Genomic DNA, 15,083 nt, shown 5'->3' with positions numbered 1-15,083 from the left:
AGGAAACACACACACTAGAGCCCAATTCCAATCCGGGCCCTACTCCCTCCCACTCCGACACAGAGTGAACTCTGTTTGTAGTCACACAGCTGAATGAGGCTCCCTTCTTTAAGGTCATAAGTTTCGTGACCATAGTGACGTATCAGCATCTCCCGGAAGAATCATAATAATAATAATAAAACTCCAAATTCTCTAGTGGCATTTCTGCCTCTTTGTAAAGCTCTTCTCGTTATTAACTCTCAACTGTACATTCAAGTGAACACGTCTACCGCGTATATTTGATCCTAAGTAAAAGATAAAAATACGTCTGTATGACAATATTAAACATCTTTCTTAGTTTGCGCAGTTTATGAGTAAATGTTTGCACGGAGCTATTTGTATACAGTGTGTTCCATGACGGACACAAACATTTTTATAACTTCCACTCCCCGCTATTTGGTTTGAAACGGCACCTAATATGGCGGACCCTCCACACGAACGCTCAAACGGAGTAGAAGTAGTTATGAGAGGGTGTCGGGGCCGGATTGGAATTGAGCCTCAGTGGGACACAGACAGACACACTGCTTGTCTGCAGGTGTTTGTGGAGTTGGGCTGAAAATACAAGGCATGTGTATTTGCTTCTGTTCCACAAGTGGATGTTTTTAGTTATTAGTAATAAAACAAAAATTTGAAGCCAACAATGGCTTCTAGTCACTGTTTGCTTCCAGAAAGTGTAGCTCAGAGTCCCAACAGAAGGAACCTCTACCCAGAGCCCTGAGCTCAGCAGTGCAGTGAGAGTTTTGTGGTTTCGTTGCAAAAGCAACCATTTACATTTGAGGTTGCTTAAATCATGATCACCCAGTCAGTGCCAAAATTGGATTAATATCCAAAATATTTATCTTGTAATCATGTCTCCATTGGTAATAATTCTCAATTGATGAATTGTTTAAACAAAGCTAGATTTGACTGCAATATTTGGGCTTTACAACCACACAGATGCATATAGATTCTTACACTTCATGTCTCTCTGCTTAACATTATGTAAATCAAAGACAAAGTATAGTTGCACAGGTTAAATTTAAAACCCATTTTATGCAAAAAAGCGAGATGATTGGCTCTGCTGATTTGGTCATTTCATGTGCGAAACTACAATGAGTCTGCAAAATGGTGAGTGCTTGCAGATATGCATTAGAAAAGGCTTTTAGTCAAAGCATTTCATAATAAATGAAGACATGTTTTAGTTTGAGGAGCCACTCGGATACAAGGACACTTTAGTTTTGCATTATTCTACCGAAACACAGAATACCTGCAAACTTTCCAACAACAACCTTTTCAACTTGTATTTTATCGTAATTATGTAAAGCACTTGATTTGTTACATCTTGCAGTGATATGTTGGCGTCTCTGCAGCAGGAGCTCTTAGGCTGTTTTATCTTGGGACCACCGTAATAACTACACTCTTCAAGTACTTCAGTAAATCATTATTTTTTTATATTTCCTGTTTGCTTGCGTTTCACAGGGCTTAAGAAGGGACTTGAGAGCTAAAGAGCCAGTAGTGACCAAGGCTCTAGACGATGTGGGGGTCTTCTTGTCCGAGCTGCCCCGAGAAACACCATCACCTGAGCAGAGAGGTAACACACACACACACACACACACACACACACACACACACACACACACACACACACACACACACACACACACACACACACACACACACACGCCTCCAAACATGATTATTCCCTGACAATTCTGCATATAGCGTATATAAAGCTTTTGTGTTCCTTAGGTTAGGCTATTATAACAAAGAAACATTTATGAACACACCTTGTAACTTCAATTTAAATGTAGAAACACAAGAAATAGCAGAGTAAGCACCGTGATGAGCTCCAACACTTGAAGTCCGGTCTCCCAAAGCTCCTTGTCCCTTCGTCTCTGACTCACATAGTGAACGTTGGACCCTAGTAACAGCCTGGGATCCACCACACATGGGTTAATGCACACGTATAGGCTTCCCTGCAGCACCTTGTACACCATGGCAGCAGCCCGGTTACCAGGCTAGTAGAAAACAGCTGAACTTTAGCTGTGGCCCATTAAACCCGTTCAACAAGCAACTCATTCACACTGGAAGAACAACGAAAGAAAAGGCTGAACTCCAGCTGCTAATCACTGCCACGTCAAAGGGATACAAGCACTTACTTCCTCTTAGAAAGTCGTTCCGTCTCTGAAATTTGACCTTCAAAGCGGCAGCGGTTGGGGACGTCTAAAAAGCTGAATTGACACGGTGCTTTTGAGTATGTGACATTATGCTTGGTTTAAATTCTGCTGGCTTTCCTAAAAGATAACCCGTGTCTCCACAAACAGCCTGAGTGCTTTGACATATAAATGAGACAGCCTCTCAGGAGCTGGCCTTTATTGTCGCAGTTAATGTTTATGCTTTTGGTTGCTTTAAAAAAAGTAACCCAAATCCACATCTTAAACAGGTAGAGACATTCAATGCATACTAAGTAATGACGATATGCAGCATTTTCTCCTCATTGGGACATGATTTCTACACAGTAAAATGAAAGTTATTCATTTGATCTACATTTATTCATACAAATGAATAGATTCTTAAAGCTCTTATTGTCAGATATGTTATTTTTGCGATTTAGCGCCCCGACAGTTTCAGAGTTCAATTCACTTATACACCACTGTCATAAATATGGACAGCTGTAACGTTACATGTGCATTTGTTAAAATGACATTACTTATGAATGATCAAAAAACAAAGTTTCATAGAGCAAGAACAGCTGTTCGATGAGAGTGGGACTGACAGAAGCAGCATTCTCCCCTTAAAAAGTCAGTGTAGCTGATATTTTAAGGTACAATTGTTATATAACGTTGCTTTAAATTTTATTAGAACACAGTTGTGGAAGGATTATGTTTGGAAATGGACATTTTATGTAAAGGTCTTGAAAGCCACTTTTCTTACGAATGTCTCACGGTTGGAACAGTTGTAGTTATTTCACATGGGAGGTTTTTGGTATTTGATCCTTTGTGCTTTCTTTACTGGTATGAAGCAGGTGATGTCATGCACTGCCATGAACCAATCAGAGTTCAGCAACTTTTGAATCAAAACTTATCTCTTATCAAAAAACTCCCTGCCAGTAAAAAACAGTATCATCTGCATAAAGATGAATATCACTATCACACATACTCATACACACTCTCACTGCACTCTAACATACATTTACTCACTGTCAGATCTGTCTCTTCTGTATATTGTGTGTAAATATAGTGTTCTTTCTTTTTTTTCTTTTATTTCTTTCTTTATGCATTTATGCATTTCCCGGTATACAGCGTTCAGAGAGGTTAATTAAAAATGTCATTGTACAGAGTATATGACACTAAACGCAATTTAATATGAATTGAGATTACATGGTTACATGGTTAAAAGTGACACCCACAGAGTATTGTAATTCATTTTAAATAAATGTTTACATGTAGTGTAAAAGCATTATTGAGTTGCTGGAAAACTAGAAAGGCGCTATATAAAGTTACTTTACCATTTCATTGTCCCCAGATGTTCTTTTCAGCACTTCTTTTTTCTACATCCCTCAGATATCAGCCCGGAGGAGCGTGCCCAGAACGTGGGGCGAGTCCTACGCAAGGAAGCAGATGACGTGGTGACCAGGTGGGACAGGCTCAACGCCGACTGGGCCAACTGGCAGAGGAGGCTGGAGCTGGCTCTGGATCGGCTGATGGAGCTTCAGGAGGCGGAGGACCTTCTGGACGGACAGCTGAGACAGGCCGAGATGGTGAAGGAGGCGTGGGAACCTGTTGGTGACCTGCTGATTGACTCCCTGCCAGAGCACATCGACAGAGTCAAGGTCAGATTGAGTGTCTTTAAATGTAACATGTTTCATTTAAGTTTTCTTGCTATTCTAAGATGCGTATGCCATTTGTGTATATCTGGTTCTAATACAGAGAAGAAGAACGACGTCCAGAAGCTTATTAGAACCTTGATTCAGGTTTGATTTGTACTTAAGATTCTGCTTAAGTACAAATCTGTACGCTGGAAGAGAATGACATTCTTTTCAATTACATTCTTAAGTGTTGTTGCTTGCTCTGATTGGCTTACAAGAAAAAATTGCACAGGTAGTTATCAAACCATTGGTGGAGACACAGAAGGCCGGCGGCATATTTAATGAGCCTGCATGTCACGTAGGAAGGGGAGCCAAATCTGAATCCCATGTTCTCTGATTGAGGCATCCCATAATAACGGACTGGGTTGTCCTATTATACAGTTTGTGGGTTAGGCGGCACTCCAAACGTATGTGCACAAGCACTGAGAAAGTGAGTTTTTCCTCTTTAATGTTACTCTGGTAGCAAAGTTGCATTTATCCTACTTAAGCCTGTCAGTGTAACCTACATCAGCAAGGATTAAACAAGCAGAAGACGTGGGGTCTACGTGATGGATGCAACTGTTTCTCACTGTTACAGCAGGAACTAAACCGAGGGCTTCTAACAATCTGACCGTGTGTGTGTGTGTGTGTGCTTTTGAAGGAGTTCCAGGACGAGATCGCTCTGATTAAGGATGACGTAATACACATGAACCAGTTGGCGTCCACTTTCGGTCCCCCCGACATCCAGCTGTCGCCTAGCAACCTGGAACGCATTGAAGATCTCAACACGCGCTGGAGGCTGCTGCAGGTACAGATAAAGCCACCTCCACTGCTGGTCTCTTGTGAGGTTCTTAGCTAAAAGCAAATCCCGCGGGATGGCTCGTAACCCCCTTTGTGGCGCATTATGTGGACATCAATTGCAACGGTTTATCTATCCACCAGGTGGAGCAGTGATGGGAGCTGACGCAGTTTGCTGCAGCTGAAATAATCTGTTTGTATCATATTTTTAACGTGAGAAAATGTGCTTCCTACACAGAGCATACTTTTAATGATTATTGTCATATCATGATGATGACAAGGTCAGGACAATATTATGCTGAAACACCAATACAGATTGTTGTTTTTATGCATTAAGCAATACCAGTGGGAAATTAATGATATGCAGTGAGAAATAACATCTTTCCCCTAACTCAACAACTCACAAAATGACGCAAATTTTAAGGGAGCCTGTTGATATATTAAAGTTAAAGTACTTACTCAAAGCCTGCTTGAGACAGATACGTTTAAATGCCTGGTTTAAATGCATGCCTGTGAGTCTTGCTCCTGTTTATTTTCTCCAAGCTTGGACGTGATCGATGCCTTGAGAAATGTAGATGATGCCGCAAACTTGAACTTAAAATTTCTGCAGGCTCTGAGATGCTGTTTTAGATCAAATGATAAATCCCGATTCTCTTGCTGCAATTGACCGTGGACCTTCTATACACTCGTGTTTATGGCTTTGGCAAAAATAACCTTAGTTTCTCACTTACTACAGCCATGCACACCACTTCAACATGTGGAGAATTCCAATGCTTGACAGGCCTGCTTGTTTAGTTACAGTTGTTAAACACTGATAAGGCAATAGTGTTTATACAGGGTTTTTTAAATTGTAGACAATGTGGCCTTGCAACCAACAAGTCGAACCTAATCTGTTCATGCTAAAACCTGTTTGTTTGTAGGTGTTACTCTGTGTGAAAGCTGTAGGATAGGAAAAGAACAAACGCACACACACACACACACACACACACACACACACACACACACACACACACACACACACACACACACACACACACGCCATGTATTGGTGATCAGAGGCAGCACAGAGTGGGCCTCCATCAGTCTCAATAAACCCAGTGGCAGCCATGCTGGAAGTCAGACAGTGATTATCACCGGGGGTGACATATAGAGCCAATCAGCTGCCAGAGGGACCAACTAATGCAGAGGAGTCTCAGGGGGAGACGGGCGCCGTGGTGACACCACGGTGATGGGACCGGGCGGTCGGTCACTCTGAAGATAGCACATGATCAGATGCTTTTACACACACACACACACACACACACACACACACACACACACACACACACACACACACACACACACACACACACACACACACACACACACACACAGTGGGAGAGGGAGAAAAGAAAGATGTAAAAAATAAGTCAATAAAAAGTGATGTAACATTCAATTAAATACAAATAGGAGGCTGAAACTACCCTCTTCTGTATCATACATATATTTCAGCTCACATTATTTGTCATGACCAATGACTTTTATTGCAATCACGAATTTATTGCATAAAACGAATCACGTAATACGAAGTAAAAACACAGATTTTTCTCGTCAAGTTCAACTTTGGTGAACCTTGACCGTTGAAATTGGGCTGTTGATTAATATAAATTATGTTGACAGTGCTGACCTTCTGAGTCCAAAATGGAGGACGTTGTCATACGTTATTATCTATATTATGACAGATAGTCAGACGGACAGACAGGCAGAGAGACAGGTTAACAGTCAGGCAAATGGAGCAAAAGATGGACTGAGTTGAATGTGGGGGGGAATTAATGTGGGGGAGGGTAAATAGTTAAAATACTGGAAGAGGTGGGGAAACAATCACAAAGAAATTATAGTAGCAACAGTAATTGTAAATAATAAAAATAAAATACAGAACCAGTAATATAAAGGTTGGTGCATAAACATGTAACAAATATATGCAGAATCAGTTTGTGCCCTAAAAGACCTCTGGAGCTCTCTTAACTTTAACAGCATGTTTTAATCTAAATACATTTGATAGGAGTAAAAGTGAAGCAGTTTTACTTTCATCTGTCACTTTTAGAATCTTGATAAATACGGCAGAGACTGCATCATACTCTCATTTTCACTCAGGAAAGGATTATTCTCTCTGTTTACACTGATGTGCAGGAACTGGTGTAAAATGGTAAGAAGAGAATTAAGTATTTCATTTGGACAAAAAAAAGGATTTAACTGCCAGTTTTTGAAAAGTCAGTTTCCATTGCAGGTGGTTCATTGGGAGCGGGATGTTTGCCCAGGAATTTTTGGCATCACTGTGCGTGTGTGTGTGTATATGTGTGTGTGTGCGTGTGTGTGTGTGTGTGTGTGTGTGTGTGTGTGTGTGTGTGTGTGTGTGTGTCTGTGTCTGTGTGTTTATGTGTTCTCAAGCACTGGCTGCGTGAGTGTGTCCAATGTGCGTTTGTGCTTTCATGTTTTCTGCTGTATTTAATGTGCCTTAATTTTAAGGTGTGTGTGTGTGTGTGTGTGTGTGTGTGTGTGTGTGTGTGTGTGTGTGTGTGTGTGTGTGTGTGTGTGTGTGTGTGTTTGTGCATTTGTTGTGTGTGTGTGTTTGTATGTGGTGCCTTCACATTCAGGTCACTTTAGTTGGTTCACAGCGTTCTGTCATGCTTTAAAGGTCGAAGATGATGGTTGGCGCGGGGACATATCGCAATCTGAGTAATTTCAACAAATTCCTCCTCAACAATCCCACTCCTGTCGTTTGTACAATTTTAATTAGGTTACCGTGGATACGGGGAAAAGCAACTCAGGCAGAAATGGATTGGGTGAGGTGGACTCGAAGGTAATTTTATCGATTGGTTTCATGTCACATCAATGCCAACCCCCCTCCCCAAAAAAAGGAATGGTCATCGCTGTCATATCTTCATCTGTCACCATGAATCACACACACACACACACACACACACACTCCCCTGACGATGTCTTCTTCATTAAAAGTCTTCTACTTTGGGTCGTGGATGAAAGGTTGCATCCTTAAACAGCCTATCTGTCCACTCAGACTCGGTAATAACCCATCTCAGTCCCTCAGCCACAGAAAGTTGAGACGCCTTTAAGTTTCAAATTATTCACTTTTTTTTCCTTCCTGGAGGAAAATTCTGTCGCTAATCAGCGTCTGCCAAAGCTCTGCATGCCGGCCAGAGCTGTATGTGTTGCCTGGAAACACATACATCATTGAACATAGTAATGAGCGTAGGCTTGATTCAGATCCATTCGAGTAGTGACAAATAGCATTTCTTGAATCTGCATGAATTATGGCTGACATGATTCACATTTTTATTATTTGTTATTATTATTGTTGTTATTGTTGAGCTTAACCTTTTATATAATTGTACTTACTGTTTACACCGCTGTATATACTGCATATAGTTATACATATAATTATACATTTCCTGTCTACCACACATTTACTTTATTTTAGATTTTATCCATATATTTGAACTCACTATTTTGTGTCTTAGATTCTTTTTTTTTGTACATATTTAATTAGCATTGATGAAGGGGGCCTGAGGCCCAAGATATATATTTTTTTATTTTATTTGATGAATATTTGATAGTGAGAAATTCAGCATACGTAGAGAATTGCGCTCCAATTATCCCATGCAACTACACAGCATTTATAGCTGCTGCTAATCTCCAATGCCCGTGCCTAGAAGGGCCTTTTAAAATACCAAATGTTAAACATGTGCATACACGTACATACTGTACCGACCTCTGCTTTTTATGACTAGGACATCACATATTCCCCTCCACACCTGTGTGAATATAGGTTTTTGTTTTTAAAACTGAGGAATCCTTCCTACAGGCTTCAAATAAAGTTAAAACATGAGAATCAGTTCAGATTTTCATAAAGTAGATGAATGACGAGCTAACAGTTTGCAGGGTCAGTGGGCGAGTAGACGAGCGTGTGCAACCCGCTGGGCTTAATCCCGCCTCACTGTGTGTACCTACAGAGTCGTGCTGATTCGGAACAATTATCTCAACTCCATCAGAGCTGAAGGAGACTCACAGGAGGCTTCCTCTCTAATTCCTCCACTACAAATTCAATTATCTCTTCCATGCTTGTCTTTGTGTCTCTTCGCCTTCCTCTCCCTCTGTCTTCCCATCTTTGTACTTCTACTCTCAGCTCTTTCTTTGAGTATATCACGTGTCTTGGTTCACTGTTGTGACACACGAGTGTATTCCCGCCATCGCATGATGAATGTATTCATTACTTTGAGGAAGCATATGACCTGAAGGTTTTCTCGTGGCCTTAAAATGAATACCTTGGATTATATTTCTTCTTTTCCCGAGGAAACAGATCATTTAAAGCACTGAATTTGAATTGTATGTTCTTGCTTCATGTTGTCTATCTTTCTCTATCAGATCTCCATCAATGAACATCTCAAGCAGCTGACGGACGCTCACAGGGACTTTGGCCTTTTCCACGGTGATTAACACACTCTCACACACAAATGTGCACACACAACTGCCTGCAAATTGACAAGAGATACTCAGGTCGTGCGTGTGCGTAAGAAAGAGACGAGACAAAATGAGGCACCCACTTCCTGGCAGCATCTCACTCCGCGGCACTCAATAGGTGAGATATTAGTGACAGAGAGAGACGCAGCACTCGACTGTCAACAGGTCACCGAATAACTGAATAAGTGAAGAGGGAAAGAGTATATAAAGACTCGCTCTCATCTGGCTGCTCATTGATTGACCCTCTAGTCTCATTACATAAACCTATGCCGGGATAGTAAAACAAGTTCCTCATTGCGATGGTCACCTTTGGGACTTTACATGACGTAACACGGGCTCCTCCACCAACCTTGATGATGTCATACACATGATTGAGTGTCAGCTCGGCTCGACTGGCAGTAGGCCTGCCTGCTTACACTCCTGGGTTCACACATGGCTTCTTTGGGGGAAGAAAATAAGAAAAAGTAGAAACAAAAAGTGAATTTGATACTTCAGATACAAATGAAGCTGTTAAATAACAACGGCATAATCTGTAAGATGGTGGAAAAGTGTGGAAGAGCAACTACATAAATAAAATATGATATCAAAGCACAAACCATAGATTGAAATATCCCTCATGGGTAAAAAAAAAAAAGTGGTTAACGATGAGACACTATTCCCAGTGAAGAGGTTATAATGTACGATGTACACGTTTTCCTCATGGTACTGCTCTGTGTATATTCACCGCATGTGTTCTGGCAGTTGTGCCGCGATGCATCGCTCTGTTTTTAACTGCTGCAAATTTTCCCCGTGGGGCACAATAACGCTTATACAGTGGGTAGTTTCAGCCAAGCCATCTGATTGGTCAGACATGCATACCAACTGTGCTGACAATTCCCAGAAAGCACAGCACTGCTTTAATGGTTGTCGTGCCATAACAAGTGAGATAATTAGCAAATAGTCCTTTTTTTCTGCTGTTTTTGCATTATCATATTACATTGAAGAAAACTTTCCATTACGCGTGATGTTTTTGTATTTGCTGCACACACATTTTCTGGATGGGCATGCTTTTGTTGGACCCACAGGATGTTGATGCTGCTGTAAAATGCGTGTTTCTCTGTCTCGGCAGGATCTGTAGAGAGCCCCTTCGAGCAGGGCATCTCCCCGAACAACGTGCCCTACTACATCAAGTAAGTACTGACCTCTGAGCTGTGGCCAGCACATCTCCTCAAAGTTATTTATGTACCACTTCCACTAGTCGAAACACACATTCTGACCTAATTAGTCAGTACTAGTTCTACACTGGTTAATGATGTTTTTTAATGTCATGGAAGGAGCATGACTCTCTAACTCGGGTGTACTAACATCGTAACAAACAAAATGTGCTGTGCATTGAGTAAGTATCCAACCTAAGCAAAAGTATTTTAAAATGTGTTTTGGCTATTATCAGGGTGGTGTCATAGACATGCATGCAAAGTAATCAGTGGGTAAGAAGTTGGAATCATACTTTTTTTTTATGAATAGTGCAAACTCATCTTAATGTCAATCTGTGGTTCCCTTAATAAATTCATCCCTGAAATAAATGTAGTATTCTTTATCAAATATAATCCAGTGTAAGTCTAGTTCTTCATTTAAAACTTCTCAATGTAGAAAGGAGGATAGACTTCTCAATATCTATATATTTCAGGAAAGACACTGGATGATTAATATCCATGGAATGTTCCGCCATTGGATAATCTCTGTTATACACCATATAGTACAAGAACATGTAGGTAAAGAACTCCAACAAAGAAGAAGAAAAGAGAGTCAACCTATTTACCCACTGATCACTACTTCTGCATCCTCTCAATGTAAATATGTATTTAGTTTTCTTTACATAGTATCTATGGCACTACCTCGATGAAGGCAGGATATGTGAAAACATTTGGATTTCAAAAAAGTTTTTTTTAAGATTTATATGGACTTAAATCTTGAGTTAGATCCAACTTCCCTCAATTAAACATTTATTTTCACCTTTACAAGTATTTTGCGTGATGTAATACACACAAACAGAAACACAAGACCCCAGTGTAAAGTCATGTCCTAACATCCTGTTTCAGCAGGGTCACTTTAAGGAAGTTAGATGCAGCTGAAATGTTGACTTTTAATACTTTGAGCTGGATTGATGCAGTGTGTTGCTTGTCAGCTAACTCCGTTGTTTATCCCTAAACTGCTTGCCTGGTATCTAATATGAGTCTAGTCTGTCTGTATTTCGTTGAAGAAATCCTTCAACGGTTAATTTAGCACATTTAGCACATTTAAATCCTTTTTTCCTACCACATTTTACCAACTGTCCACCCAAAAGGTCATCCATCTACGCATCTCTATATTCAGATAACACAGCAAATCATCTTTACATTATATTAAAACTGTTGTCGCCAAATGACTGTACATGTCACATCTTTAGACATTAGTTCCTTCATTATGTCTTGAAAACACTTGAGTTCCCGGCCGCGCTGCAGTGCGCTGGTGAATGCTGGCAGACTGTTCACTACTCGGCAGCAGAGAGCAGAAGTTTTGGAGGTGGGGTGTGTTAGCACAGTAGTAAGCACTGTCTTGCAGCTTGTGCCTCAGCACTGCAGGGTGCACAAACTGTAATTGCTGGTGAGTTGGTACAAGCGAACGTAATTCACCGAGTTAAACATGAAAGATGATTAGATTTTTGTTTTGGACCCAAATGCAGTTATTTGGCTACAAAAGACCCTGTACCATTTTATTTGTGTTTTTTTGGAGCGGTAATGTCCTCTTTACTTTGAATAGTTTAGAGCGAGGCTATGATAAATCCAGAGTGGCTTTAACCTCTTCAACCCTGTGTACGTGTCGTACAGCATCATGTTGGAGCTAACAGATACACATGTCATACAATGTAGAGAAAACAAACTAAACTACAAACTACACAATGTAAAGTAACTTTTGAAAAAAGAAATAGCACTTCACTTCTCTTACAAATTAACAGTTTCATTCAATAGCAATAAAACGCACACAATGCGAAACTCTTCAAGATGAGCAAAAAACTCAGGGTTTTTGCTGCTACCGCTTCACCTGGTAAGGTATGACCTGTAGCTTAGAGAAGCTAATGTTGGCTAGTGTTACATTTGCGTGTAAAGTGATTATCGAATATTATCTTTGCTTGAAATGCCCGCCCCTAACAGCAAGCCACTTTTCCCTTTAATAACTCTTTATTGGAAGAAAAAATAATACCACGTGGAAGTCAACGACAAATTTAAAAAGAAGCTAAGAAAGCTACGGCTACCGCTAGCATGTTCCTAGCTTATTAGCGGTCACCAGCTAGCCCAGTGAGTAGTCCATACATCACCAAGCAATACAATGCAAAACACGAGGATGCAATTTCTGATGCGACCGGGCTTTTATCCTGTAATTGTTGTATCGTTACCGTAGCCACGCTGGCCTACATATGAGACAGGCTTAACTCTCCACCTCACATTCCTAACTCATTGGTCAGAATAACCCCACGATGTGATTGGTTAATCTCACGTCCTGCTTGTTCTTTTGCCAAGAGAGATCATACCATAGATTGCATGGGTTTGATAATCAGCAACTAGCAGTTTGGTGTGTTTGACTTAACACTTACTGACAGAGTGAGAGAGATTCCATGTTTGACGTTGAGGTAACTACAAGTGAGAGACACACACACACACACACACATACACACACACACACACACACACACACACACACATACACACACTGGAGAGAAAGAGAGAGGAGGAAGGATGGAGGGAAAGAGAAGTGACAGATTCTCCTCTCCATGCAGTGAGAAAGCTGGACCTGACCAGATGACCGAGACCCTGTGAGTGCCAGCTGACCCCACACACACACACACACACACACACACACCTGTCTACACATACACATGTCTACACATACACCCTTCGCTGAACATAGCACACACGATATACAACAATATACATATATAGAGAAAACATAGATTTTTTATCACATTAAGTATGTGGCCAAAAGTATGTGGACACCGAAACATTACACTCAGAGAAAAATTTGAATAATTAAAACATAGTTATTCATGCTAATAGATCCTCCTAAATACTGCACACTGGCCCTTAAATTGAGCAGTTTCATTTTATGACTCAATTCAAAGGGAGCTATTCCACTTTTTACGTCACTACATTTAATAATCCAATGATATATCAAATCAAATCAAATTTATTTATATAGCCCAATATCATAAATTACACATTTGTCTCAGTGGGCTTTACAGACTGTACAGGATACGACACCCTCTGTCCTTAGACCCTCGCACCGCACAAGGAAAAACTTAAAAGAAACCCCACAATTAAAAGGGGCAGAAAATGTTAGAAACCTCAGGGAGAGCAACTGAGGAGGGATCCCTCTCCCAGGACGGACAGATGTGCAATAGATTTCGTGTGTAAAGGATAAACAATATAGTACAAATACAACATTCATATACACTGCTCAAAATAATTAAAGGAACACTTTTGAATCAGAGTATAGCATCAAGTAATTTAAACTTCTGGGATATCGATCTGGTCAGTTAAGTAGCAGAGGACGTTGTTAATGAGTTCCAGCTGCTTTGGTGTTAATAAAATTAACAACAGGTGCATTAGAGGGGCAACATTGAGACGACCCCCATAACAGGAATGGTTTTCCAGGAGTAGGCCACTGACATTTTTTCACTAGTTTTGCATTTGGCTAGGGTCAGGGTCTCCACTGGTAGCATGAGGCGATACCTAGACCCTACAGAGGGTGCACAGACAGTCCAACTCCTCCAGGACGGCACATCAATACGTACCATTGCCAGAAGGCTTGCTGTGTCTCCCAGCACAGTCACAAGAGCATGGAGGAGATTTCAGGAGACAGGCAGTTACTCTAGGAGAGCTGGACAGGGCTGTAGAAGGTCCTTAATCCATCAGCACGACCGGTATCTGCTCCTTTGTGCAAGGAGGAACAGGATGAGCACTGCTAAAGCCCTACAAAATGACCTCCAGCAGGCCACTGGTTTGAATGTCTCTGACCAAACAATCAAAAACAGACTTCATGAGGGGGGCCTGAGTGCCCGACGGCCTCTAGTGAGCCCTGTGCTCACTGCCCGGCACCGTGGAGCTCTATTGGCATTTGCCATAGAACACCAGAATTGGCAGGTGCGCCACTGGCGCCCTGTGTTTTTCACGGATGAGAGCAGGTTCACCCTGAGCACATGTGACAGAGGTGAAAGGGTCTGGAGAAGCCGTGGAGAACGTTATGCTGCCTGTAACATCGTTCAGCATGACCGGTTTGGTGGTGGGTCAGTGATGGTCTGTAGAGGTCTGTACATTCCTCCATGGAGGAGGGACGTACAGACCTCTACAGGCTAGACAATGGCCCCCTGACTGCCATTAGGTATCGGGATGAAATCCTTGGACCCATTGTCAGACCCTACGCTGGTGCAGTGGGTCCTGGGTTCCTCCTGGTGCACGACAATGCCCGACCTTATGTGGCAAGAGTATGCAGGCAGTTCCTGGAGGATGAAGGAATTGATTCCATTGACTGGCCCCCACGCTCGCCTGATCTAAATCCAATAGAACACCTCTGGGACATTATGTTTCGGTCCATCCGACGCCGCCAGGTTGCACCTCAGACTGTCCAGGAGCTCAGTGATGCCCTGGTCCAGATCTGGGAGGAAATACCCCAGGACACCATCCGTCGTCTCATTAGGAGCCCCGACGTTCTCAGGCATGCATATACGCATGTGGGGGCAATACACAGTACAGAGTACCATTTTGAGTTGCTGCAATGGAATTTCAGCAAAATGGACGAGCCTGCCACATCATGTTTTCACTTTGATTTTCAGGGTGTCTTAGAATTCAGCCCTCTGTAGGTTGATTATTTTCATTTCCATTAAACGATGTGG

General features: G+C 41.6%; 1 protein-coding gene across 1 annotated transcript in view; it reads left to right on the top strand.

The window, feature by feature from the left end:
- Window positions 1-15,083, top strand: part of LOC115020216 (dystrophin) — a 227,062-nt gene that overhangs the window by 176,695 nt on the left and 35,284 nt on the right. Inside the window, 5 exon segments of the mRNA XM_029450175.1 lie at window positions 1,498-1,609; window positions 3,582-3,850; window positions 4,527-4,673; window positions 9,083-9,146; window positions 10,287-10,347. Of these exon segments, the coding sequence (XP_029306035.1) occupies window positions 1,498-1,609; window positions 3,582-3,850; window positions 4,527-4,673; window positions 9,083-9,146; window positions 10,287-10,347 (653 nt within the window).

Source organism: Cottoperca gobio, chromosome 2 (assembly GCF_900634415.1).
Source record: "Cottoperca gobio chromosome 2, fCotGob3.1, whole genome shotgun sequence".
Classification (NCBI taxonomy): domain Eukaryota; kingdom Metazoa; phylum Chordata; class Actinopteri; order Perciformes; family Bovichtidae; genus Cottoperca; species Cottoperca gobio.
The sequence above is the reverse complement of the archived record's forward strand: the minus strand, read 5'-3'. Positions and strand labels throughout refer to the sequence as shown.